The sequence below is a fragment of the Coturnix japonica genome, chromosome 3, assembly GCF_054131305.1.
Source record: "Coturnix japonica strain WE chromosome 3, WE-NBRP24, whole genome shotgun sequence".
NCBI classification, from domain to species: domain Eukaryota; kingdom Metazoa; phylum Chordata; class Aves; order Galliformes; family Phasianidae; genus Coturnix; species Coturnix japonica.
In genome coordinates this window covers 84,480,291-84,505,088 of record NC_140665.1, presented here as the reverse complement: position 1 = coordinate 84,505,088, position 24,798 = coordinate 84,480,291, and the positions used below count along the sequence as shown (strand labels likewise).

Below are 24,798 nucleotides of genomic sequence, written 5' to 3'. Positions count from 1 at the left end.
TTCCCCATTTCAAAAGTTACTGGTTGATAAAAATGGCTTAAAGGAAACTGCATTTGACATCGAAAAGTAAAGTATCCAAGCAGAAGAAAGTGATTCGCATGCATTAGGAGAATTTCCATATGATTCTCATTCTTTGCTCACTGAGAAATTGGAAGAGTGTCCAATTAACTAATCCGAATCTCCTTAATTTTGCAGCCACATGGACAGCTAGAGGCCAGCTTCTGAATCAGAGACCCAGACTGAAAGCCAACTGCATCCTCAAGTTTTATCAGAACTCGTGTCCAATACTTCTGCTACTGCTTCAGTGCCTCAGTTCACCCGGCAGTTCCTCTTTCAGCGCTGCAGCCCCTGCCGGTGGCAGAAAGCCCAGCACCGTGCTGTGGGAGCTCCACGCACACTCACAGCTGTTCGCTAGCAGAATAATGTCAACATGTTCAGAGACACAGCAGGTCAATACGGATCCGAGCAAAACAAATTAAGTCGTATCCCTGAAGTCACTGGAAGTTTTCTTTATATGGTTGCACCACTCAGCAGTTACTTCTCTGAGGCAAGGTTGTGAGAGCAATGTCAGTATGAAGGTGTGCAGATAACACAGTTTCCAAAGGTTGGAATCAGCAGTCCCTGAGGTGTCTCAGACCTTCTGGGGAGCACAACACACCCTGAATGCACTGATTTCTGTTTTAAACATGGACTCAGTTTCAGACTGTTCCTAAGAATCTTTAATGTCTGTAAGTAGTACTGGGGCCAAAGTCCTATATAAATAACTTGTAAAAATGTGTGTGTATCAATGCATACACAATGATAGCACCATACTATGACTAACAGAGATGAAGAGCTGAATTTTATGTCTGTACAAGAAAAAATTAAAAAAAAAATTAAAAAAAAAAGAAAAAGAAAGAAAAAGAAAAAAAAAGAAAAAAAAGAAAAACCACTACAGGAAAAGAAAAGCACTCCACACCTGATCAAAATCACTCTTGTCTCTGTAAAGGGTCATGGGAGTGACAGTCAGTAGAATAAATGGGAAGAAGTCCACAATCGTGCTTCCTCGATCTATAGACCACTGAAGTGCCCACACAGACCTCACTGCATCCACATGTTCTGCTGCCTACCTGGTCTTGTACCACCAGCAGCTGCTCACAATATGCCCTGCTCCACCCGCTAGGAACGCCATGCTGGTGAGCAGTGGGACACCAGGTCTCACGAATGGCGTCTGCGAAAAGACTGCTTGGGGGAATCCTTGTTGAATTGCTATGTTCTGCACTGTATTATGTTCAATTTTTCCATACTTCCTATTCTTACACAGAGTTAAGGAGGTTGTATATGTATAACTCCATGCAATACTACAGATGTAGCTGGAGCTGGCTTCTGTTTTCTGCCCTTCCATGTCCAGTTCCCCACTGCTCTGGAGCTGGGGTGGAGAAGGTACCCACAGAGCACAGCATTGTGCAGTGGGTATCCAAAACCCAGCTTTTGTTTGTTTGTTTTTTTCCCAGCTCATTTTCACTCAAATTGTTTCAGCCTTCTCTGGAAAGGAATGGAGCCTCTCTAGAGAGGGCGGCTTCACAGCATGAGAAGCACAGCTTTGGAGAGAGAGAGAAAATACATGACTTTAAAAGAGAGAAACATTCTCAGTTCAACAAGAGGAGGCCTTAAACATAGCGGTAACTTTGTGTGATGTACCCACAGCAATTATTTTGACAAAGTGAGAGCAGCAAACAGAAGGTACATAAAATGTTTTGGTTTTTATTTCTTAAAAAAATAAATAAATAAAAGACAACAACAACAGAATGCTAAGCTATAGATGTGGGAGACCTTCCACTGCACGGATCTGATTTCAGACAGCAATGTGTTTCCTTTGCTATTTCAATTAATCTGAATGATACCTCTGAAGGTGCACCAGGAAATAAAGCCTTATGCACATTTTGTCAGAGGCAATTAGGTGGCGATGAAGGTGCTCTCGCTGGATATCTGAGCAAGCCCAGGAAATGATCTCAAAACCGTACATTCAAACATCTGAAGCAATACGTTGAAAACAGCAGTTCTCAGATCACAGCAGAAAGATATTTTAATCTTTAATCTTGAACTTCAGTCTGAGCTAAATCTATCATTTCCTCCCCAGCAGTTAGGTGTTGTTTTGTTTTGTTTTTTAACCAAAAACGGCATGGCCATATTGGGTATTTCAAGTACATCACGAGTTTTTATGTTTGCTTTTGCAAGGATATAGCCCTTTACAATTAGCAAATGGCTCTACACACATGGCCATCTGAGTGCAGAGCTGAGCGTCTGCTGCTGCTGTGTAGAGCATCACTGCTCCATGGGGCAGCTCTGGGTATGGGGCTCCCGCACAGCACCCCAGCTTGATTCCCAGCAATTTTTGAAGCATAACAGACAGGGAAGGTTCCCCCAAATGCTTTCCAAAATACTCAGACAAACGCCACCATGGAAATACGTATCGAGCTGTACCTCAGATCTACCACAGGGAACTATGACGTATGTTCATTTTCATCCTCTCTTATTCCTTTAAAAAGTTACAGACAACTGCACAGAGGCAGAGGGTTTGCATTTGGTTTCATAGCGAGGTACACTGGGGAAATCAGCCCACCTCCCCTATACTGACAGATAAAAGAAAGCATGTGGCAGCACCTCCAGAAACAGCACTTTGTGGCTTTTTTTTTTTAATCACAAAATCCCCAAATAAACCAAAGCCCACGTGATTTCCTATTGCAGCCCCTACGGAATTATTCTATTACCGTGGGGACAGTAAACAGGGAGTCCTGGGGACCGATTCTTTAAAGTGGTGTGTGCTCCAAGAAGCTGAGGCTCTCCGTGTTCCCAGGGAAGGAGTTCTTTCACTCTCTAAACTATAAATGCAATTTCAGCCTCAGGATTACATTTGACTAAATATAGATACCTGCGCTCAATTGCCTGGGAAGGTAAATGGGAAAGAATTATGTCAAATGTCCCCGCTGGTTCCCCTTCTACCTGTTGTTTGACTTCAATATTAAGTCAGTTTGTAGCCCTTAAGTAGGTGTATTGCTGCTCCACATTAAGCAGTGTATAATTACATTCTGCAGAGCGGCATCGGAGGCAGTGCCCAAATGTTCCTGGCAAAGCCTTTGTATGTAAGCAAAACACGTCGGATCTCCGCTGAATAACCATGATCCAGCCTCCAGCTTTTCATATGTGCTGTCAGCCATGAAAAGAAAACACTTAAATGTCAAACGACAGAACCAGCTACAGTGTATTTAACAAATGAGCCGCGGGTGTCGGCCCGCTGTGGTGCGTCCCGGGGCGGCGGGGCCGGAGGGGGGTCGGGGGCCGAAGTTCGGGCACGGCGCTGACACCGAATGTGGCCCCCCGGGCCGTGCAGGGACACCTCGCGAGGGAACAGCGGGCGGAGAGCGGAGGTAGCGGCGGGGCTCGGGCGGAGGCGCAGCTCCGGACCGGGCTCGGCTGCGGCGCTACCCGGGGATCGCGGCTCCGGGGGAAGGCTGCAGCCTCGCCTGTCTCCATGCGCCCTACCCACCCCCCACCCCAGCATCGTGCGAATAAAGCGTAACAGTGCTAAAAGCGGCGAGGAAAAATAAAATGGTGGGGACGACGCGAAGCGCCGCGGAAGGGGTAAGGGAGCCGCACGCAGCGCAGAGCGCGGGGGAACGAACCGTCCTCCCGGAGGCGGAGGGGAGGGATGCGGGGACGGTGCCGCTGCGGGATGCGCCGCCCGCGCCCTCACACGCGCGCCCGCACCCGCACGGGGCTAACGGGGCGAAGTGAATACCGAGCGGGGAAGTTGTCTCCTATGCTGAGGCAGAGATGGGGCTGAGGCCAGCCCTGAAGTTGTGTAACCCAGTTCTCTGCCGTCACCCCCACCCTCGTTTCCCCTCCCTCTCCGCAATGATTTTAAGGAGGACCCCAGACGGGGGTGGGAGACGACGCGCGGCCCGGAGCCCCCTCCCCTCGGCGTGCGGGGGGACCCCGGCCCCGCACACCTCCACAATCACAGAACTCGGGGGGAGAGGGGGTGGCCGGGGGCGGCTCTGCGCGACACCCACTCTGCGCTCCCCCTGAGCCGGGTAAAAGCGGGGCGGCGGAGAGAGAAAGCCCAACTTGCCGGCCCGGGGACTGTCTCTCTTCGCACGGTGGCGAGTGCCGCTCGGGCATGTGTGGGGAGCGAAGTGTAGGCAAACTCTGGCGCTGCCCAGGAGCCGATGCGCGCAGATCCACTCGCGGCGCAGAGGCGGCTGCTGCACGGCTCCCGGGGCTGAGGGTCCCCGCGGGGAGCGGCCGGCGGGCAGAGAGCGCTCGGGGAGCCGGGGGGCGGCGGGAGGGAGGGAAGGGAGCAGGGAGAAGGAGCCGGCGGCTGGGAGCGCGGAACGGAGCGCGGGGTAGGAGAGCTCATGCGAGCGGCTGAGCCGAGCCGAGCCGAGCCGAGCTGAGCTGAGGGGTAAAGCCGTGAGCACAGCCTGCGCGAATCCAGCCCCTAATGCAAGAAACCCAAATCTTACCCTGAGCCGCAGCGAGGAGCCCCGCGCAGAAAACCAGCAGAGCCTCAAATTTCCTCCACGCAGTCATGTCTGCGGTTATTCCACACGCACCCGCGCTCGCACCGAACCCCCAGCGGCTCTCCTGGGCTGCGACCGCGTCCTCGGAGCGGCGGTGGGGCTGCGGACGGCGCCGGCTCAGCACCGCGGGGCGAGGAGAGGCGGGGAGCGGCGGCGCGGCTCCCGGCGCCTCCTGCAGGACTGCGCGGGCGGCTGCCTGCGCGCTGCCCGCAGCATCAGCCCCGCTCGGCGCCCGCGGAGCCCCGGCGCCGCCGGCCCGCCGCCCGCCCAGGGGAGGGGAGGGGAGGCGCGCCCGGCGCGGCGGGCAGCGCGGCAGCCACGGCCGCCGGAGGGGACAGCCGGGCGGCGGCGGCGATGGGAGAAGGCTGCGGGGAGCGCGAGGGAAAGGAGGAGGAGGAGGAGGGGAGAGGGAGGGATCGAGCAGAGAGCGGCGCAGGCAGCGCGGCGGAGGGGCTGCCAGCCGCGCGAGGAGCCGCCGCCGCTGCCGGACTCAACCATCACTTCCCACGGAGAGGGGAAGGGGCCGGAGATGCGCAGCCGAACCCGCAGCCGCCCCGCGACACCTCGGGGCTGCCGCTGCCCCCCGCGGGCCTTTGAGGACCAAGGCTCCCTCGGTCCCACCGCTGTCCAGAGCCCCCCGGAGGTTCTACCGCACCCGCATTTCCCCGGGCAGCCCAGAGCGGGTGTGCGGGTATTGGGAGAACTGGTATGGGGATCCTTTCGAACTCTGTTCCCGTACTGGAGGGACGGAGGCTTTCGGGTCCAACGTGCCCGGCTGCTCACGTCCAAGTTTCTCATCAGAGCAAGGTGCACTACCTAAAGGAAGGTGAGGAGCCAGCTCAGCTCTCTCCTTGAGGAGCACGGCTTTGCCGTTACCTCACCATGCCCAACGGCTCCTGTGGCCAAGCGAAATTTCTGCCATTAAGTAACCTTTCAAAATATTAAGCCCTCCAAACCGAACCATCCCAGTACATAGCAGCATCGGACAGTGCCTTCTCCAGCACCACCTCAAACCCATGATGTTGGTTCCATGATCTTATGGGATGGGTTGGACCTCGTGGTGAACCGTTCAGAGTCACAGAGATTGCCACCGCCACCACCGCACACTGGGCCTAACGGCATAATTCACACTTGCCTGCCTCTGTAATTAAAATACAAAGGCTCACAGGAAGGAAAGAGCCACAAATACCTTTGGAAAGCTTGTTTCAAGGTTATAATTATTCACTTATGATGAGTTTTTCTTTCATGGTGAAATATGCAAAGTTGTTTTCTCATTGTGAGTTGCAAGAAGGTGGTGAATGGGCTCTGAACGAGGTAGGCTGACTCTGTAATAAGCCTGTATTTATGGATAAACGTTGCGGTTCTCAGTCAAAAAAGCCCTTCAGGCCCGGCGAACTGCCGAAATAGACGTGGCACTGCTGCCATCTCGTGGCCGCTTCTTCCTCCCTTCTGCCTCTCCTCCTCTTCCTCGCCTTTCCCGAGTTTTCCGTCAGCTCCAAGTGGCACCAGAACACTTTCACGGCACAGACAGGGCCTCCGCATCCATTCGGGTTTTAACAACGCCTCGCGTCTCACGTTAGCATTCGTGACAGTGATGCTATGCTGATAGGTGTTGTTAGTACCGGCATCACACAGCTAGGATGCTGCACAGTTCCCCATCAGTGCTGCTCTCCACGTACACCTCTCATTTACCTCTGATCAGGGGCAGGGGGAAGTCCTAACGATCCCTAGGGGAGAATCTAAAACAAAAAGTTCAAAAACCTTAAGCTGGGATTCTTTCTTATTGGCCTGCACTAATCTGAGGCTTACATTTCTGCAAAGATTCTGCTGCTGCTGCCGCAGCTGGTCCAAGTGCAGGTCATGCTTTTACTTTTGTTTTGTCATATTGTCTGTTGAGCTGGAGTAGTTTCAAAGTCCTAAACCCCCTTCCATGTATGGGTCAGGGTCTCGCTGCAAACAAATGCTTGTATGGTTTCTTGCTGCCCAGTTTAAGTAAACACTGAGGAGCTACTGTTTAACCCTTCTCACAGCTTGCTGGGCAGAAGCTCCAGCATGATACAGTGTGTTCTCTTTGGTCTCGTCTCATCCTTGTTAGATTTACCTTTTCCTGAGGCTTGCCATTCTTCTGAGGATTTTCTGGGCTTTATCGAGCTTTTGGGAACTGGTGCCTTCTTTATGGAGTTAAACAGTCAGTAATTTCTTCCCATCACAGCACACAGATAAGGCCAAATAACTGTGTACTATAGTCACTGTCACTACTAAAGGATCTCTTCTCTCCTTCCACATATTCTATAACAGTAAGCCATATAGGTAAACATTGGCCTTCAGCACATTATCCCTTGTCCCCTGCATTTTTGCTTAACCCCGATAAAGCAGTCACTGGCTGCTGCCTCAGGCTCCCTGCAGACTCAGGTAGAGCCACTATGAATTTCCCAACCCCTTTGGGTCTCAGGAGCTTTGCCAGACCCCACAGAGCCCAGTGACGACTGTGCATCTGAGGCTTTGCACTCAGTGTGGAGGAGCTCCACCAACCTGACTCTTGCATTACCTAAACACAGTAATTACAGCAGCTGATCTAACCTAATGACTGTAATCTCTATTGTATTTTAAGCACCTAACGTAGTACCATAAAATCCCCAAATTTATGAGTTTGAACAGAGGCAATATTTCTCTCTATTCCCTATAGACAGTATGGGGGAGTGTATATGTCAAGACTGTTTGTACTAATCGGAGTGATTTAAAGGGAACTTGACAGGGATTTATTTTTAATTGAGAGCTTGTCCTTTTGCTTTCCTATGCCATATATAAAAATGGCTAGATTTCCCTTTTTCATTTTTCAGCTTGTTACATTAATAATTTTGAATTCGATTTTCCCTGTTGTTACTTTCTGGGAAGAAGAAGCATCTTTCTGTGTGGTGCAGGAATATCTGTGCATATCTAAGCAGAACTACTGGTTTGGAACAGAGCTGAGGACACGTCATACACTGATTAAAAACGGATGCTTGGGGGAACCCATAACCAGACTTAGTTCTCACCATCTGAGACATAAGGCAGCAGCTTTGCAGCAGAAGGTTATTGTGAAGTCTCAAGTTTAAGAATCTGAAAGCTTTAAATTCAAAATAGGATGTAGGAAAAAAGGCCTTTAAGAAGAGCCTTCAGTGGAACACTGATCTAGGGCTAGCAGGATCATCACCTCCAGGATAAACTTCATCAGAATGTTGGTGGTTGCAAGTATTTTGTTTTTCTTTTGTTTGTTATACATGCTCTTTAGTTGTTAGTGAAAACAGAGTAGAGTTCTGAATGCTCTCACTTAGCACATTCTCTTGGTATCTATTTTCAGACTTGAAACATCTCGTGATCTTTTCTTTCCTAATAGATTCTTCCAAGCTAGAACAATGAAACTCTTGTGTATGTACATATCTTCTGAGCCCCAATTTATTACATGATAAGGAATAATAAAGATGCTATATCACTCACAAACTAGGTTTGAATTATTTTTTTTTTCTGAGATTCAGATATGGTTCTACATTCTTTTTTTGTAGTAACGTTCTGTCCATACTAGAAATTTATCTTGTAAGATTGACGATTATGATCTACATGAGCTACAGCTACATCATTACTTAATACACTGTACCAGAGACCAATAAATGTAAGTACTAGAAGTCTTCTAATCTGGAAACCATTGGAAAGAACAGGAAATTTTTGTAGAAAATAAGTATATTATGGACTGGCAGGCAGGACACATCAAGATAGCATTGGTCAGCAATTGGGGCTGCTACAGTACTCTTGTTCAAGAGGACCCCTGGGGCTAAATTAATTGCTCTGCTACATTATATTCCCTCTAGAGTGCTTAACTGAGGGGAAACAGTTGGTGAGGCTGTGGGGGGAGACCTATGCTATCTGTTTTAGAGTATGCAGAAGAACAACCTGTCTCCCCTGGGACAGACTTGAGCACAGCTTCTTGGCTGAGCACCTACACAGAGCTCATCTGTCCTTTGGGTGATTTTAATAATTGATGTTTGGAAGATGAGACTTGTGATGGATATTTCTGCCTTCAAGGGAAGGTGGGATTTGTAGTTTCTAGTGCTTCGGGTGCCTATAGGAGACAACACCAAGGACATTTATTCAGGTACAGTTGCTTAACCATGAGTTTCTTAAGGATTAACAGAACAAAAGGAAACTTTGTTGAAGCTGTTCCAGAAAAATAGTCAGGCTTTTTGTTTGCTTGTCTGTTCTAAGTTGCATATAAAGAGATCCTGCAAAGCACGAGTTGCACAAGGGTGGAAGTTTAAAGCAGACTCCTAACAGTAGAGTAAAAGTAGCCAGCATTATGATCTAAACAAACAAGCAAGGCAGCATCTTGACACTGAATAAAATGTGAGAGTGTCAGGAAGCTTTTGGAGTGCTAAGTGGTTATTTCTATCACACGGAAGAGAGAAGTAAGAACCAGTGGAGGGAGGCAAAGAATAGCTCAGGAAACAATCTTTATTGGCAGCAATCTTCATGGATTTGGGGAAGGAAAGTCTACTTTTGTCAGATATGGAAAGATACTGCTATTATTGGGCTAGCAGAATAGAAGTTTGATTGTGAGGAGACATTGATCTGACCTTTCTGGAGGGTTCCATACCCACATTTACTGAGAGTCTGAGGCAGTGATAGTGACTCCTATTTATTTCACTTGAGCTTGTCTTGTCTAAGAGTGCCATGGTGCTGGATGATGTACAGCTGTGCAGAGAGATTTAATTATGAACACATGCTGAGCATATTAAGAAAGTGCTCTTATTAGCATCTAGTTCACTAACTGCTGTAACGTGATCTACCGTGGCTCTTCTATACTATTTGTTTAAGCATCTGCAAGAGCCACGCTTCAGCCTAGCTCTCCTCCTATGCTTTCCTCTTGATAAGCCATACTAGTTTTTACGAGTTTTTAGTCTTAAAACTCACTTGCTTGAATCTAAAGATTTTTTTGTATATGGTGAAGATGTAAATTAGAATCTTGAATTACGCTTTGAACTAAGTGAGAAAGAAGGGTTTGGTGTAAGGCAAAAGACAAGCTATTCATTTTATCCATGATGAGTTGGAGCTGTTGGCCACATATACATGAGATATTGGAAAGGCAGGCTGAGTTTTCAATTTGGACATAAGGAGATTAGTCTGGAGTAGGCTAGTATACCTGTGAGTCATTGGCAAACAGATGATAGTTGATTCTGTATTTGCTGATGAGATCACACAGATAGAAGGTATAGAGAGAAGAAAGAAAGAAATCAAGGACAGAAAGCCCACACAGTAATGTGAAGAAGAGATGAGAAGTCAGCTTGGTAATCAGGTGAAGAGACAGTTGTTAGAGACCTGGACATACAGTATTCTAAGAAGAGGTGTGTGTCAGGTCAGAGTAGATGAAAACCATGTCCTCATGAAATTCAGCTGGAGTGTAGGGCTTTTACTGATAATGGTTTCATAAGGATCTGAAGAACGTAAAAACTGAAGTAGAGGAAACAGAGTTGGTTGGAAAGGAATTTCTGGGAGCCTCATAGTAAGACTATGAGAGAAGAATTAGCCGATAACTGGAAATTGCAAGTGAAATAACAGGAAATGTAGGTAAAACCATGACATTTCTAACATTGCCAAGGCTAACTCATAGAGAAATAGAGGAATAAATTGTCAGAAGACAGGAAAGAGGGCAGTGAGAGTACAGGTCATAGAAAAATGGTGAGAAATTATGAGACAGAACAGATGGCTGGAATGGATAAAGGCACTAAAAGAGCCTGTGGAGTCAAATGAGGTAAACAAAAAAGGAATATTTTGAGTCTGTAACAAAATAACAAGAAAATACAAGAAGAGAAGGAAACAGAAGAGGAAGGGGAAGGGGAAGGGGAAGGGGAAGAGGAAGACAAAAGGAAGAGGGAAGAGGGAAGGGGAGGCAAGGGGATGGGAGGGGAAGGGAGGGGAACGGAGGTGAGGGAAGGGAAGAAGGGATGGGAAGGGAAGGGAAGGGAAGGGAAGGGAAGGGAAGGGAAGGGAAGGGAAGGGAAGGGAAGGGAAGGGAAGGGAAGGGAAGGGAAGGGAAGGGAAGGGAAGGGAAGGGAAGGGAAGGGAAGGGAAGGGAAGGGAAGGGAAGGGAAGGGAAGGGAAGGGAAGGGAAGGGAAGGGAAGGGAAGGGAAGGGAAGGGAAGGGAAGGGAAGGGAAGGGAAGGGAAGAGGAGAGGAGAGGAGAGGAGAGGAGAGGAGAGGAGAGGAGAGGAGAGGAGAGGAGAGGAGAGGAGAGGAGAGGAGAGGAGAGGAGAGGAGAGGAGAGGAGAGGAGAGGAGAGGAGAGGAGAGGAGAGGAGAGGAGAGGAGAGGAGAGGAGAGGAGAGGAGAGGAGAGGAGAGGAGAGGAGAGGAGAGGAGAGGAGAGGAGAGGGGAAAGCTAGGAGTTAATGGAGGAAAAACTAATTCTGAGGCTTATTTTAAAATTGTCTATAAACATAACTTTTATTTGGTGGGAAGCAAAAAAGAGGTTTTTTGTGAGATTCTTATTTAAAAAATAATTCCTCAGCTCTGAAGGTGGGCTCATTGGGTGCGCTAACCTGTTAAGTAGTAATGGTAACAGTCTCAGTAGAACATCTGGAATATGAATAATCTTAAGAAGCCCACAGGCATCAACCTTGCAGAAATAACTTTTACCACACCTCAACATCTTTCTTGACAGTTCATGAATTTCACCCACAAATCTGAATCACCTGATTTATGCCAACCCACACTCCAGGAATCTTACGTCAGTTTCTCACAGTGGCCTATGAAAGTCTGCAGAGGGAAACTTTCAGTGCTTACTGGATTTCACATCTAATTACCTCTTTATTAACCGGAGAGAGAATCTGACCACTTGATTTGAGCAAACTGCTTTACAAAATTAGGATTTAAGGGACTGAATATCTCCAAATGGTGCTACTTTATGTGTTCTTTCATTTATGTATTAATCTGGTTCTAATTCCTGTTTCCACTTCATCATAAGGCTACACAGGTCAGTTACAGCAAGTTCTTGTGCACATTCATGCAGAACTTCCTATGCTCTAGTTTCTGCCCATTTCCCCTTCTCCTGTCTCCACACACTGCTGAAAAGAGTCTGGCCTCATCACCACTTTGTCCCCCACACCTCAGATATTTATAGACCTGCATCAGGTCCCCTCTCAATCTTCTTTTCTCAAGGCTAAACAGACCCAGTTCACATAGCTTTTCTTCATAGGGGAGATGCTTCAGGCCCTTCACTGCCAAGCCTTACTGCTGACTTTAGTGAGGAATGAATCTTGCCCCATGACTTACATGAATATCAAGACTAGAATCTTGAATGAGAAAGAAGTCTTAACATTAAAGCATCTGTTTCATTAATGTTTCAGTTGCAGTATAGCATCAAACATCTCATAACTTTACCCTTAACAGCTATCTATATTCTTATATAAAAACAAACTACTGTTGGAATTCTGCACTTGCAAAGGAAAATCTTAATATGTTCTTCCAGTGGCAGCCCCTTATCAAGTTAACATCTCCCTCCATAGGAAAAAATCCAAGGGGCCCATCAGTAGCATTTAGTGATTAGAGACCAATCATATATTCTCATTTCTCTACTTACATAGTGCCTAAGCCAGATGAGGACCAACCTAATATTTGAAATACAAAGTTTGCTAGAATTAACCTATCAACCTAACCTCAGATATTGGGTTGCCTGACATTGGGTTGTAATTGGCTTTAGTGGTATCATCCAAAAGCAGGGTTTTGATCAAGAGCCTTAGTATGGCTTAAGTAATGGTGGCAAAATGCCAATCTGAAGAGAAACATTTACGATATTCATCAACAATGGGCTTGTCTCTTGGCTTTCTTTAAACAGTCATGATTTTTTCATTTGGAAAAACAGAAAGAACACAGGACCACATTATGTTCTTCATGTATCAAACCAAGGGAGGTTAACTGAATGAATATGTTGTTCGTTGCCATCTCATTCCCTTTCTGAATGGCATTTTAACCTGGTATTCTTGAACTGTGAGTTGTAGGAAGTGATGATCTATCCTTTCTCCCTGGTCCTTTACAGTTCATTTAATTGCTGAGTTGGCATTTCCTTTTCTCTCTCAGTTTCTAACTAAGAATTCCTTTCCATCTCAAAAATATGCATAAGGTAGGCTTTTTTTTATTGAGAATCAGTAATTCAGTCTGTCCGCATGACTTATGTACTAAGAACTGAACTTACCATAGAAATAATCTGCTTATAGATCGACCTTCCATTTCCTGGTAGTTCCCATTCTTCTCTTTTAATAATTGCAACTCCCAGACTGTAGATCTGGAAGAAGAAGATGAAAAGCCAGTATTACTGTCATTTTTCACATGGACTACTTTCTGATTGAATTAGTTACCATCAATTTTTTTCAGCACATTCGTGCTGTATTTACTTGACATTGTGTAAATCTCTTTGTTTTGAGTGCTCAATAATATTGTTTGATATGATTGAATAGCAGAGTGGGGACTTTCACTAGCTTCTATTTTAAGCATGTAATAATATGCTTATACATTGAATATTATTATTCATATTAAATAAATTTAAATAATAAATAATAATATTTAATTTTATATGAATTTTAAGATCTTTGAAGGACTAGGTAACTGAGTAATGTAAAATTTTGTTAATTGGAAAATTATAATTGGAAAAAATGAAGAAGTATCTCGAAATTCTAAGTGTTTTGTTTTTTGTGTGTTTTTTTTTTTTTTTCCCTGCGATTCATTCTTCCTCAAGGGAACATGAGTTCCCTACTACAAATTCTTTGAAGATTTTGGGTAGGTGACCAAAATTCATTTGATCCTCACAGCACCCCACGTTTTCTCATAGTAATGTGGAAAACATTAATTAGTGCCTGCAATAGAACTGATACACTCTTAAGATTTTTTGAGCCCGTTAGATTGAAGTGGGTCAATTCATTAATAGAAGACGATACAAAAGAAAAGATCATTAAAAGGTAACAGAATATGGCCAGTTTAGGTATGCTGCAGCTTTAGAAAAACTTTCTGCCAATCTGGAAGACCACAGTGAAGCATCTGTGAAACAACCATTCTTCTTCTTCTTCTTCTTCTTCTTCTTCTTCTTCTTCTTCTTCTTCTTCTTCTTCTTCTTCTTCTTCTTCTTCTTCTTTATTATTATTATTATTATTATTATTATTATTATTATTATTATTATTATTATTATTATTATTATTATTATTATTTTCCCCAGGACTTTGGTTCTTGATCATTAATTATCATTTTGATTTATTTTTGCTTAGGATTAATTATCATAGTAGTTACCAGATAATAGCATTATGGGTAAGAAATCATTTCAGAAATTCTTCTGGTGTGTTGGAGTCTACAGAAATATGTGGTAAAGGTGTTGCTAGTTCCTAATACATTCCAGAGATATTCATATTACCACAGATCCCTAAGTTCAGATCTGGGACTGTCTTTGTTGCTAATGGAGAGATATAGAGACCAAAGACCCTTTTTTACCTAGTTTTAGGCATCTAACTGAGAGAGACAGAAAGCCCAGACAGTATCTGATCACTATATGGGAGTATTTTCTTCATTCTTTATGTAGATAGATGCAGAAATTACATTCCTAATATTAAGTAGATGGCTACAGTCCTGTTAAGTAAGTGGACGAGTGACTCTGCCTAGTCATCTATCACCAGTGCTGATGTGAGATTCTTCTTGGCTGGACTGATGTATTTTGCACAACAGAAATGAGGCAAAGCTCATCTTGGGAAGGATTGATGATATGATCCCTAGACCAAACGGAGAGAAACTTTTGGTGTCTTTTCCATTTTGCATGTTCACAGATGGCTCTGTCAGTCATTGCCATCAGATTTAAAATCAGGTCCACTGCAAAATAAGAAAATGTTGTGCTCTTTTAAGATACAGATGACTTGCTTAAGATTTGCAATGAAAACAAGAATACATAATACAGCGTCAGCACCAGGTTGATTTGTTATACTTCAAGCTTCTGGCAAAAATTTTCAAAGGTACGAGGGAGTAAGGAACCAAACTCCCTTTGGCATTCAGTGGGTGTTCAGCATCTATCTGACTATTTCTGCTTTTGATATATTCTCCTGTACCAGTAAGTGGTCGAACTATAATGGGTAAGCCCATAAAAATTGGAGCTGTCTGTCCTTTTCTGACTATTAAAATGATATCTCTTTGAAGAATGAAGTTCTTAAAACAGAAAAAGAAATATCAGTGAATCTCTTATCATTGTGGGCTTTATTCATGCCACGAAGCACATGCAGGGCATGCATTAATGTTAAGAAGATTTATTCAGACTTGTAAGGGATGTGTGATTGATAATATATTCTTGCTGTTACTTAGAATAGGTCTCCATAAGAATCAGGCTGTAGGTGGGGCTTCCATATGTTTCACTTTTAATTTCAGGACTCAGCTTTTTAAGGAGAATTCTGTTTATTATCAGGAGAGTGCAATCCTTTTTTAGTAGATGCCAGTGGTAGGCTGAGACCTCCCAGTGCAGTGCCACCAGCCAGCCTTCTTCAGAGGCATAACAGCATAGCTCTGAATGCAGCTCAGCACAGCTAATACACTGTCATCTCTTCATCCCCTAAATGCTGCAGAGACCCTATCCTGGAATGGAAGTGTGGTTTTCATTTCCCAGTCATTCTACCAAATGGTAATCACAACAGTGTACATAGTCACTAAAGATAGACTGCGCAAACTGTTACATTTCAGGCAGACCAAACATCAAGAACACTTAACCAGGCCAAATGTAGCTAACAAAACCTTGAACTAGATGCTAAGACACAGTTTGTTTTCACACTAATAGGGCAATACTTGCGCAGAGGTATGCTACAGGATAACACAGTGTCAGTTCGGGATACCTGATTTTGAAAAGTCAAGTCTTTTGCACTGCTCAGTCAGGTTTGCAACAGTTTGATATGCTGAGTTACATCATGTTATGTGCTATGAGCTATGGTTAATTCTGTTGATTACCCATTTGTTTAAATTATGTGACCCATATTCAAAATTAATTTATCCTTTAAATTTCATGAATAGATCTTTTCTGTAGACTCCCATTTAATGTGTGTTTCCACAGGTTCATCTTGTTCATTCTCTGGGTCATTCAGTCTCATGCAATCTCACTGTCCATTATGTACTTTTTAATAACCTGGGTATCTGCAAACTGTCCTCCTAGGCATGGTGATTTTTGTTGTTTGTTTGCTTGTTTCTTTGTTGTTGATTTGTTTTCTCCAGCTATTTTCAAATTCATGTTCTTTTAGGACATTGACCTTCAGCGATATTTTTCCACTTGAGATTCAGGAGAAATGTGACATATTCATGGAGGCAAACATTCTTACTTTAAACTTCTCAGAATTCTTGAGGCTCCTAGAAATTCATGATACCAAACACTGTAAAGGAATCCATATGTATGTATGTATAGTACTTTTCTCATGATTTGCAATTAGCATATCAAAATGTACATAGTGACTATAATGCTAACAGTAGCTGTCAAACTTGCTCACATTAGTTTGATCGTCTTCCATTTTCAAAGAAAACTTTCTCTAAGACATCTCTTTGGATGTTGCTCATCTGCTTTCCATAACAATATTCTTGACAGAATCAACTGCACTAGGTAAAGGTATAAGACTGAGCACATCCATTTTAACAGGAGAGAAATGTAGTCATTTGATATAAATCAGTTCTTTAACAAAAGCTGATGTGTACATTGATACCATGGAGTCATAGAATCACATAACCATTAAGGCTGGAAAAGGCTTCTAAGATCATCTAGTCTTGCCACCAGCCCATCACCACCATGCCCACTAAGTATGTTCTTTAGTGACCCATGCTTTTTAACACCTCCATGGTGACTCCACCACTTCCCTGAGCAGTCCTTTCCAGTGCCTCACTGCTTTTTCTGAGAAGTTTTTCCTATTATCAATCCTAAAAGAGTGGAGAATTCTACAAGGATTAAGAAGCGTTTTGACAGCCAAGGTGTTCAGACAGATTCTTCTTTGCTATATTTTTTCCTGAAGAGTTTAAATTCAAAAGGGGGAAAAAAAAAACAAAACAAAACAAAAAAACCAGACAAAGCAGCAGTATAATTAGCTGGCCAATTGTATTTGATCATCATTTGTTTCTGAAAATGTAAGATGTGTTTGTTCTGTTTTTCCCCACAAGTTTTCCCTGAATCTTTTTAGACAAAGAAAGGATAGTTAATGCTCCTGAAAAACAGAAACACTTTCTGTATTCAGTGGTGATTTTATTGATTATTAAATTAAGTTGATCGATATTATTATCATGCAGAAGTGACTTACATCCCTGCACCTTTATCAGTTTTCATCATCCTTATCAGAACTCATTTTGTGGATTTATCTTTCTATCTATTTATTTATTTATTTTCAGGAAATTGACATGGAATTGACATTGCAAGGCAGATCTGGAGGCACAAGGAGTAGGTGAATGGAAGGAAGATGAATTTTTTTCATGGGATTTTTACTACAATTAGTTAATTTTTGTAATTTCCACAAATTACTGTAAGATTCTCAAGTTCAAATCATGTCTGCATTATATGTAGAGATATGCAATTATTGCATTTGCAAAACCCAGTTGCTTTCATCTGTTTACATACTGGGACAGCTGCATGAAAGTAGATTAACACCTGTGAGACTGCAGTTATACCCAGTATATCAGTTTGTAGTCCTTCCATTTAAGATGACATCACAACTTAAAAGTATAGAATAAACTGATATTTTCTCACATACTCTGACACATATGACTGAAATTCAGTGTCCAGTCAAGGACAGATTTTTATCCACCCTGAGGATCTGAGACTGTTTTTGTTTTTACACATCTGTCTTCCAGGCCCTCCATAAACACAATTACTAAAGACTGAAGTAGAAGTTGTGCTCGAGGAATCTTCTGTGATAGAAATCCATGTCTGAAAATGTTAGTGTTACCTGCCTAAATCATTCTCATTATTACACAGCCCGTTTCTGTAGATTTCATTGCTATTCCCATGAGATCTACATGCAGATAAGAAGCTTTAAATGCATAATATTCAGATATTGCCTCCTCTTGTATTAGTGGAAGGCAGTGTGGTTCAGATGAATGGAGCCATGACTATTTACTCCTTGGAGAATTTATTTCTTGGGGATATAGCAAGAAAATATCTCAAGTTTTAAATCTGTTATTTCCCCAGTGCTCTTACTCTAAGAAAAATCAGCATCCATTTTTATATATTCTGTTTCCTGATTTGCATTTGTCATCAATGCAGAAACCAGAATTTTAGCTGACAGAAATTGATGTGGCTTCATTGATTTTTAAGGAACGATGCTGATTTACACAACTTGTGTCTCCTGTCCCAAAACACACATATTGAAACAATATTGATGCAATTCTGTGATTCTGCAGATATTTCCTATCCCTTGGCAATGGTTTATAACTGCATGGCTCATTGTATCACTGTCAGTTAATTCCTATTCACCTAAAATATGGCACGATACAAAACATTTATTTCTTCTACTCGAAAGGAATCAGCTCCTTTATGTCTAGATCTGGCTGTTCTTGAATGAAATGATCACCAGGTCTCCATTCTTGAAAGCACTTAAGCACTTGCTTATTTTTACTGGAGTGTCATTGAAGATGCTTACGTAATAGCACTGAAGTGTTTGCAAGGCCAGAGCTGTGGAAAACCTGCAAGATAATGTGCAAAATATGGAAATTGTACTGAGATAACACAGGGAATTCAAGCAGACAAATATTCCAGGGTAACGATTCTACTGGGTTTGCCTCAAAAGCATGAAAATAAAGAAAAATATTCCATATTAATTCATTTTCTTTCTGGAGTAGTTTCACTTATGAAGGAATTATTTCAAAAAACTATATTTTTTTGGAATGACAATAAAAATTATGTTCCTCATTTGAATGAAGCATGAGAAAACCCACCTGTGTGAGTAAAATATGCTAAACTATTCCTCTAAATTTAACTCTCTTTAGTATAGAGAGAGATCAGGGCTAAAGCTCCATTGCTCTGCAGGCACGCTTGCCAGTTCATGAACTGAAACATCCCTGAAAGCTATTCTCTTAAATTTTGACCTGCTGAATTAATTCTTGCTTAACTAACTACTCTAACTATTAAATCTGACTGGTACATTCAACTACTTCTGCTTGAAAGAAATAAATGCAAAATATATTAAATATTAATTTCTTAATGTGGAGCCCAAGTTAATGCTTCAAGATACATGTTGCCACAAATAACTCTTGATGTTCCTCTCAGTATCTTGCAGAGATGCGTTGGCACACCCACAGCACCTAAGAATGTTTATCCCTCTGGCTTGCACCTTGGCAGGCAGAAACTTGGGGCTGTGTGCATCTGTAGATATCTCTGAGAGCTGCCACTGATAGGACTGGGTCATGATTTTGTAATGGGAGGGAGAAGACTGCAGCCCCAGACAAAGCCATCAGGTTCTGTTACACTTTTACAGCACACAACCTGGGCTGCTGCTTTTCTCACTGTGGGAGTTGCACTATAACATTCTGGCACTGACTTCAGGGATTTGTACTGATTTACTGTGATATAAATCAGATTTTGCTATGAATGCAGCATCTTGGATTTATGAACAGGGTGCCAGTATTTTTTACCTTGTCAAATTCAGTACACCTCAGAGATTCTTCCCCCAAGATAATATTTTGAGGTCCCTCTGAACACAGCTAAAGCACTTCTATCTGTCTTGCAGAATTATAACCTATTATTTATGTTAATGGCAATATGAAACTAGTGCTGTTTCACCTTGTTTGATATAACGTGTGCATTATTCTGAATCACTGTTACAAAAATGTCACTAACAGAGACAATTCTAATAATTTGAAATGTTACCTCTGCAAAGCATCAGGCATGCTTTACATGCAACAATTCCTACTGCGATTTGTTTTTCTAAATAAATAAAGGGCTCTTGTTTGATCACTTTTTAGATCTTTTGTAGTTCTTCTGCCTGTGAATATCTGGAAAGTATTGTGTACAGAACTATGTGTAAAGTACATTTCTAATTTATATTCTTGGTCAAACTGCAGTTAAGGTTGCTATAGTGACTAATACCTTACACAGAACACATGGCAAGAACAAAACATTGAAAATAGCCTCAGCAATAGAAAACATGAAGGGAGACACTTAGGGCGTGGTAACCTTTGTGTCATAGATTTAAGAGCATTCCTGCCAGTGGAACTCAGAGGACAAAAGAACCGAGTTCGCTGAGGATCCTGAAGCATGGCTGAAGAGACACCTACTCTGTCAACAGCCTCATTCCTTCTTTGCAATACCTTCTGCTTTCTTTTTTGAGACTTACATATGATGACACTTCTCTGTTTGTCTGTCGTTGCCTACAAACAGAATGAGTTGTAGGCATCCATAAACAGCCTCCAGCATGACACAGCCTCCAATCACATCTCTGCCATTATCCTAAATGAGCTTGGCACCGTGAAAGATATATGCCCCAGAGAAAAATAAAAGATAACAATAAGGATGAGATGGGTGGAACAGCAGAAGTAGCAGAAAAATTATGAAGCTTTTTTTTTTTTTTTTTTTTTTTTTTTACAGTAAAATCTTGAAGAAGCAGAGAATGGGAGAACCCAGGGCAGGTGGGAGGAAGAAATAGGAACAGGAAAGAAGTAAAAGGCACACAGCTTGTAAAGTTATGGAAGCTGGGAGAAAAGAGAAGAAAAAGAATAAAGTATCGAAGATACATCACTAAGGAGGAAATAGTATGACAGAAAGCCTTTGGCTTGAAAAAAGCAGTGTCTCTCATGGGAAGGAGAGCTTGAAGGGCTCTCACAGAACCTGGCATGAGCATGAGTGTTCAGTGAGTTCCCAGAATAGATGGGAAGAACCACTTATATGCAGGAGAGCAATGGGAGACTGAGGGAAACATGTCACATGATTGGTCTACAAGCAGCAAAGGGAGTGACCCAGCAGCCTTTAGAAATTAGTAAGTGCAAAATCACCATGGTTTTCTTTTTCAATAGCTCCCTTTCAGTCCTGGCCTTCAATTCTTCCCTTTTAATGCTCTGAGCAGAAGTTGTCTCTGATATTTTCTCAAAGCCTATAGATCCCACACAGTTCTCTCACTGACTGTGAGAGAACATGAAAATTCCTCTCCTTGCTCCTCGTTCTTTCTTCTACTGCCTCTTTTTCTTCTTCCACACATTTTTTAAAAGAGATTCTTCTTTTAGCTGTCCAGGTCAATCATGTTCCTTCCACCCTTAGCTCCTTCTGCAGTCTGTGAAAGACAATATTATCATCTCTGTACCATAAGGGATCCACCAGCACACAGTTTTACAGCCCCAGACGGTTTGGAAGTGTGCCACTGGAGAAGAAGCTCTTCCCCAGTTGCTGCTGAGACCTGTCAGACTGCCTTTCTGCAGAGCCTGGAGTTGCTCAGGTTAGCAAACAGTTTGAAAAGTCTTGCCTATTCTCTGATAGCAAGCTAGCTTCTCAGTGCCTTACATTTGGAATGAGAAGAATGTAGAAACGTTGGCATCAGAGCTGTATATTTCACAGTTCAAGAGAAAAATAAATGCAAATAAACCTTTACAAACATAGCAAAACCCAATACATTTGGTTTAATATTATCAATTAATTATAATTATAATAACAATTATGATTATTAATTATAATATATATTATTAATTATAATCAATTAAAAATTATTATCTGGATATCCTATGTTTGGTTAAGGTAAATCTAACTGCAGTTTGAGGTACAAAAACATTTTTTTGTTTGAGGACCCCCAAACCCAATAATCACTATTGATACATTTATTAAAAAGAAGAGTACTAGAAAAATATGTGACAGATGGCAGCAGAATGGCAGTCTGATAAAATGGTGCCTGATGTGTAAGCAAAGGTGCAGAACTGAATTTCACCATGAAGAAAAAGTTGTACCCACTGGCATTCATTGTCACTTGCTGAAAAATTATGGAGACCAATCAGTGGACATGAGCATAGTCAAGCTGTAGGTGGTGCATATCAGCAGTGATGACGATGACACAAAAGACAAACCATGCTCCAGATAGCTATGTACAGCTGTCATATCATGAATGAACAGCATCTCAATCAGCTCATTCACCTGAATCAGAGGATTATGACCAGGGAACCGTATACAGAGCTGAATATTGGCTTCAATACATTGGAAACAATTGTGGCAACGTTGGAATATTGCAAAGTTTTTGCCAGATGGGTCCCATAAATGCTCACATAAGAACAGAAAAAAAAGCCTGTACTCATGTTTGTCAGGAAATATTGAACCAATATGAGGCTGAAGGTGACAGTTTCTTGGATTGCACAATTTCAGATGTGTAGTCACCACTAAGATCTGGAATTAAAACATCAGTCCACAGAGCAGGGACATGTGAATTCCAAATTGAAATAATTCATGACACAGCCCTCAGCAGGTAAAGATATGCCCACTGCCTTTTGGGTTAGGAAAGTGGTGATCCTTCCTGATTTCCCAGAGCCCAGACAAACCATCACCTCTGACTGCTACATCACAATACTGACTACGCTGAAGGCTTGAACTTCCAGAGTCAGGCCAGAGAAGAAGACCTTTCTCTTGCAACATGATGCTACAAGGCCCCATACTAGTTTGAAGACCATGAGGCACATTGCCAGTCTTGGCTAGACAGTCCTACTGCACCCACTGTGTTGTCCAGATTTAGCACCTTCTGAGTTTCTTCTGTTCAGGTCAATGAAAGATGGACTGTGTGGGCAAAATTTTCCTTGCAGTTATGCAGTCATGGTAGATATGAAATGGTGGGTCACCTCCTCTGATGCAGATTTTTATGAGCGCAATCTGAAGGCTCTTGTTCATTGCTGATGAAAATGTGTAACTACCGGGGGTGACAATGTTGAAAATAGTGTTTTCTAGCTGACAATTTGCTCAACCAAATGGTGTTATTGTGTTTTTTACACCTGTTGTAGGTTTCATGCAAGTAACTAGGAGATATTACTTCTGGAACGACCTATATACACGGAGCACCTATTGAGTTAGAACCAAACTGATAAAATGTGTGATTTGATTGTCTGCAATATGAATAATTAACAGTGAGATATGGAGTGTGAGGAGCTGGTATGTCTTCAAGATACATTATGAATTACTTATTTTTAGAAACTTTAAGGAAAGAGCCTTCGTAGATTTTTTTAGCTTCTGTGAAGTGCCACTAAACTTCTAGCACATTTCTAGAGGCGGATCAGAATGGGCTATCCATATATTCTACATCTAAAAACCTTTAGTTCTTTTGAACTTCTGTAAGTTTCTCCCTCAGGCCTACAATAAAACAAAATAAAAAACAAAATCTGTTATTTTCGTTCCTTTATTTCCTCCTTGTTCAGACCCTTTAAAGTAATTGCAAAGAATTTACCCATTTTTTAAAGCAGTCAATTAAGCATAAATGTATTATGTACAAGGAAAACATGAAACTCTTGGACTCTTTATAATTTCAGTTGTCATGATGAGAACATTTTTTGTACAGAAGGGAACTTTATGTCTGACTGCACTGAAGTAAAAGAACTTCAATTTCAATTTCAGCTGATCTTTAGCTACATCAGATCTCCTTGCAGTGTTTCTATATTAAAAGGTGTTTGTTTTTTGTCATGTATTTTGTATGAGTTCATGTAAGAGAGAATCATGCCAACACTGTTTATATTCCTCAGGATTGTTTTGAAATGAAAGGAAAAGTGAAGAAAATTTGAGTGTTTTTCGGTATACAACCTTTACAGTCACAGTCTGCAATGATACCAGGATAATAATTTAATTTCCCTAAAATACAGTCCCTTGATTCCCTCTTCTTCTGACTCTCCTTGTCCTTTTTGTATTGCACCCGACAGATAGAAAGCCGATACCAGATTATAATGTCTCATGTTAGCTACTTGTTCAAAATTCTGCTTTTCTGAGCCTCTCATTACTTTGAAGAAATGCTGTGTGGTGGCTGGAATTGGGATAACAGAAGCGTCTCAGTAGAGCAAATGAACTTCTGTAGAAAAAAAACTAGAAAGTTTTAGGATGGTAGAGGGATCAACTCAATAAAACTGGACTCAGGGGCCAGAATATCATCTTGGAACTTTAGAAAACAAACCTGTTTTTAAATTCTTTTAGGTCATAAGACTCATGACCATTTTTGTCTCCCATAGCCCCAACTCTCCCAGTACAAACTAGAGGCAGTGGCCTTTCTTTGACATACAGGAAAATAAGTTAAAGAATGTGAATGTGTGTACAGGGATAAGCAGGGTGGATGTGAGTTCACTCTCTCTGAAGACCAAACCAGTCATACTCAAGCCATCAGAGGTGCAAAAGCTGTGTAGCTCCATCAATTTAGTGCTGTCCCAGAGCAGAGTATTTCTGATAAGGCTCAAACTGTGCTAGTACACAGCAGTACACATCACAGGGCAGAAGAATTTATGAGATGGCTCTGAATAGCACAAGAGTAAGTAAAAGAGTCCATCCCTGCTCCCAGCCCCAGCTCCATTGGTACAGAGCTGTTCCTGGAGGTACCACCGCAGTGGGAGATGCAAATAACTGCAGTGGGAGATGCAAATATCTGCAGTTTCCCCTTAATGGGACCATAGGGGCGGGTATATCTCTTTGCATGGGTCTCCTGACATTATGGCTCTGAATCAGAATTACTGGATTGGCCTTTATGGCTCGTGTCTCTGGTTTATATCTCCAGTACAACCACAAACACCCGGGAATTTTCCTGTCTTTTGTTAAGCTAGCTTTTAGTTTGCACTGTTAGAAGAGAAGTGAAAGGACAACTTCGGAAATTAATCTTAACCATATTCATCTGGGTAGTAACTTCACAAGATTATCATTTAAAACAGATCTTGTTTATTAACTGATCGAACTGCAGAGCAAAACTAGTCGGACATTTTTCTAACTACTAGCTCACTTGAAATTCTCTCTCAAGATTTAATCCCTTGATGTCTAGATATTCTATTTACCAAACTAATTCTTTCTGCGATCAGATTTTCCCCTTTTGAGGACCATTTCATGTCAGAGATTTTTGCTTTCAGTTACTAAGTCGCAATCAGATTGCTTTAGTTCTCAGAGTGACCAGTTCTTCCTATATGATACTGCAGTCACTCTCCAGAGAGTGTGTCTTTTGTATAATATCTAGATTGCACATTCTCCTTTTTGTACTAAGGTCATGGATGACACTATTTAACAGTAGCAGTGTTTACAAGACTGAT

At 42.4% G+C, this 24,798-nt stretch overlaps 1 protein-coding gene across 5 annotated transcripts in view; it reads right to left on the bottom strand.

Annotated features, from left to right (window-relative positions):
• CSMD1 (CUB and Sushi multiple domains 1) overlaps positions 1-5,047 on the bottom strand; it is an 883,639-nt gene extending 878,592 nt beyond the window's left edge. For 4 of the 5 annotated variants that reach the window (XR_014944901.1, XR_014944902.1, XM_085543902.1 and 1 more), the window contains exon 1: positions 4,506-5,046. Coding sequence is in view for 3 of the 5 variants with exons in the window: in XM_085543902.1 (XP_085400028.1) it covers positions 4,506-4,572 (67 nt within the window). In the remaining 2 variants the exon portion in view is untranslated. Of the gene's footprint in view, positions 1-4,505 lie in introns of all 5 variants that reach the window. The other variant, XM_015859302.3, reaches the window with a different exon arrangement.
• Positions 5,048-24,798: the final 19,751 nt, after the last annotated feature.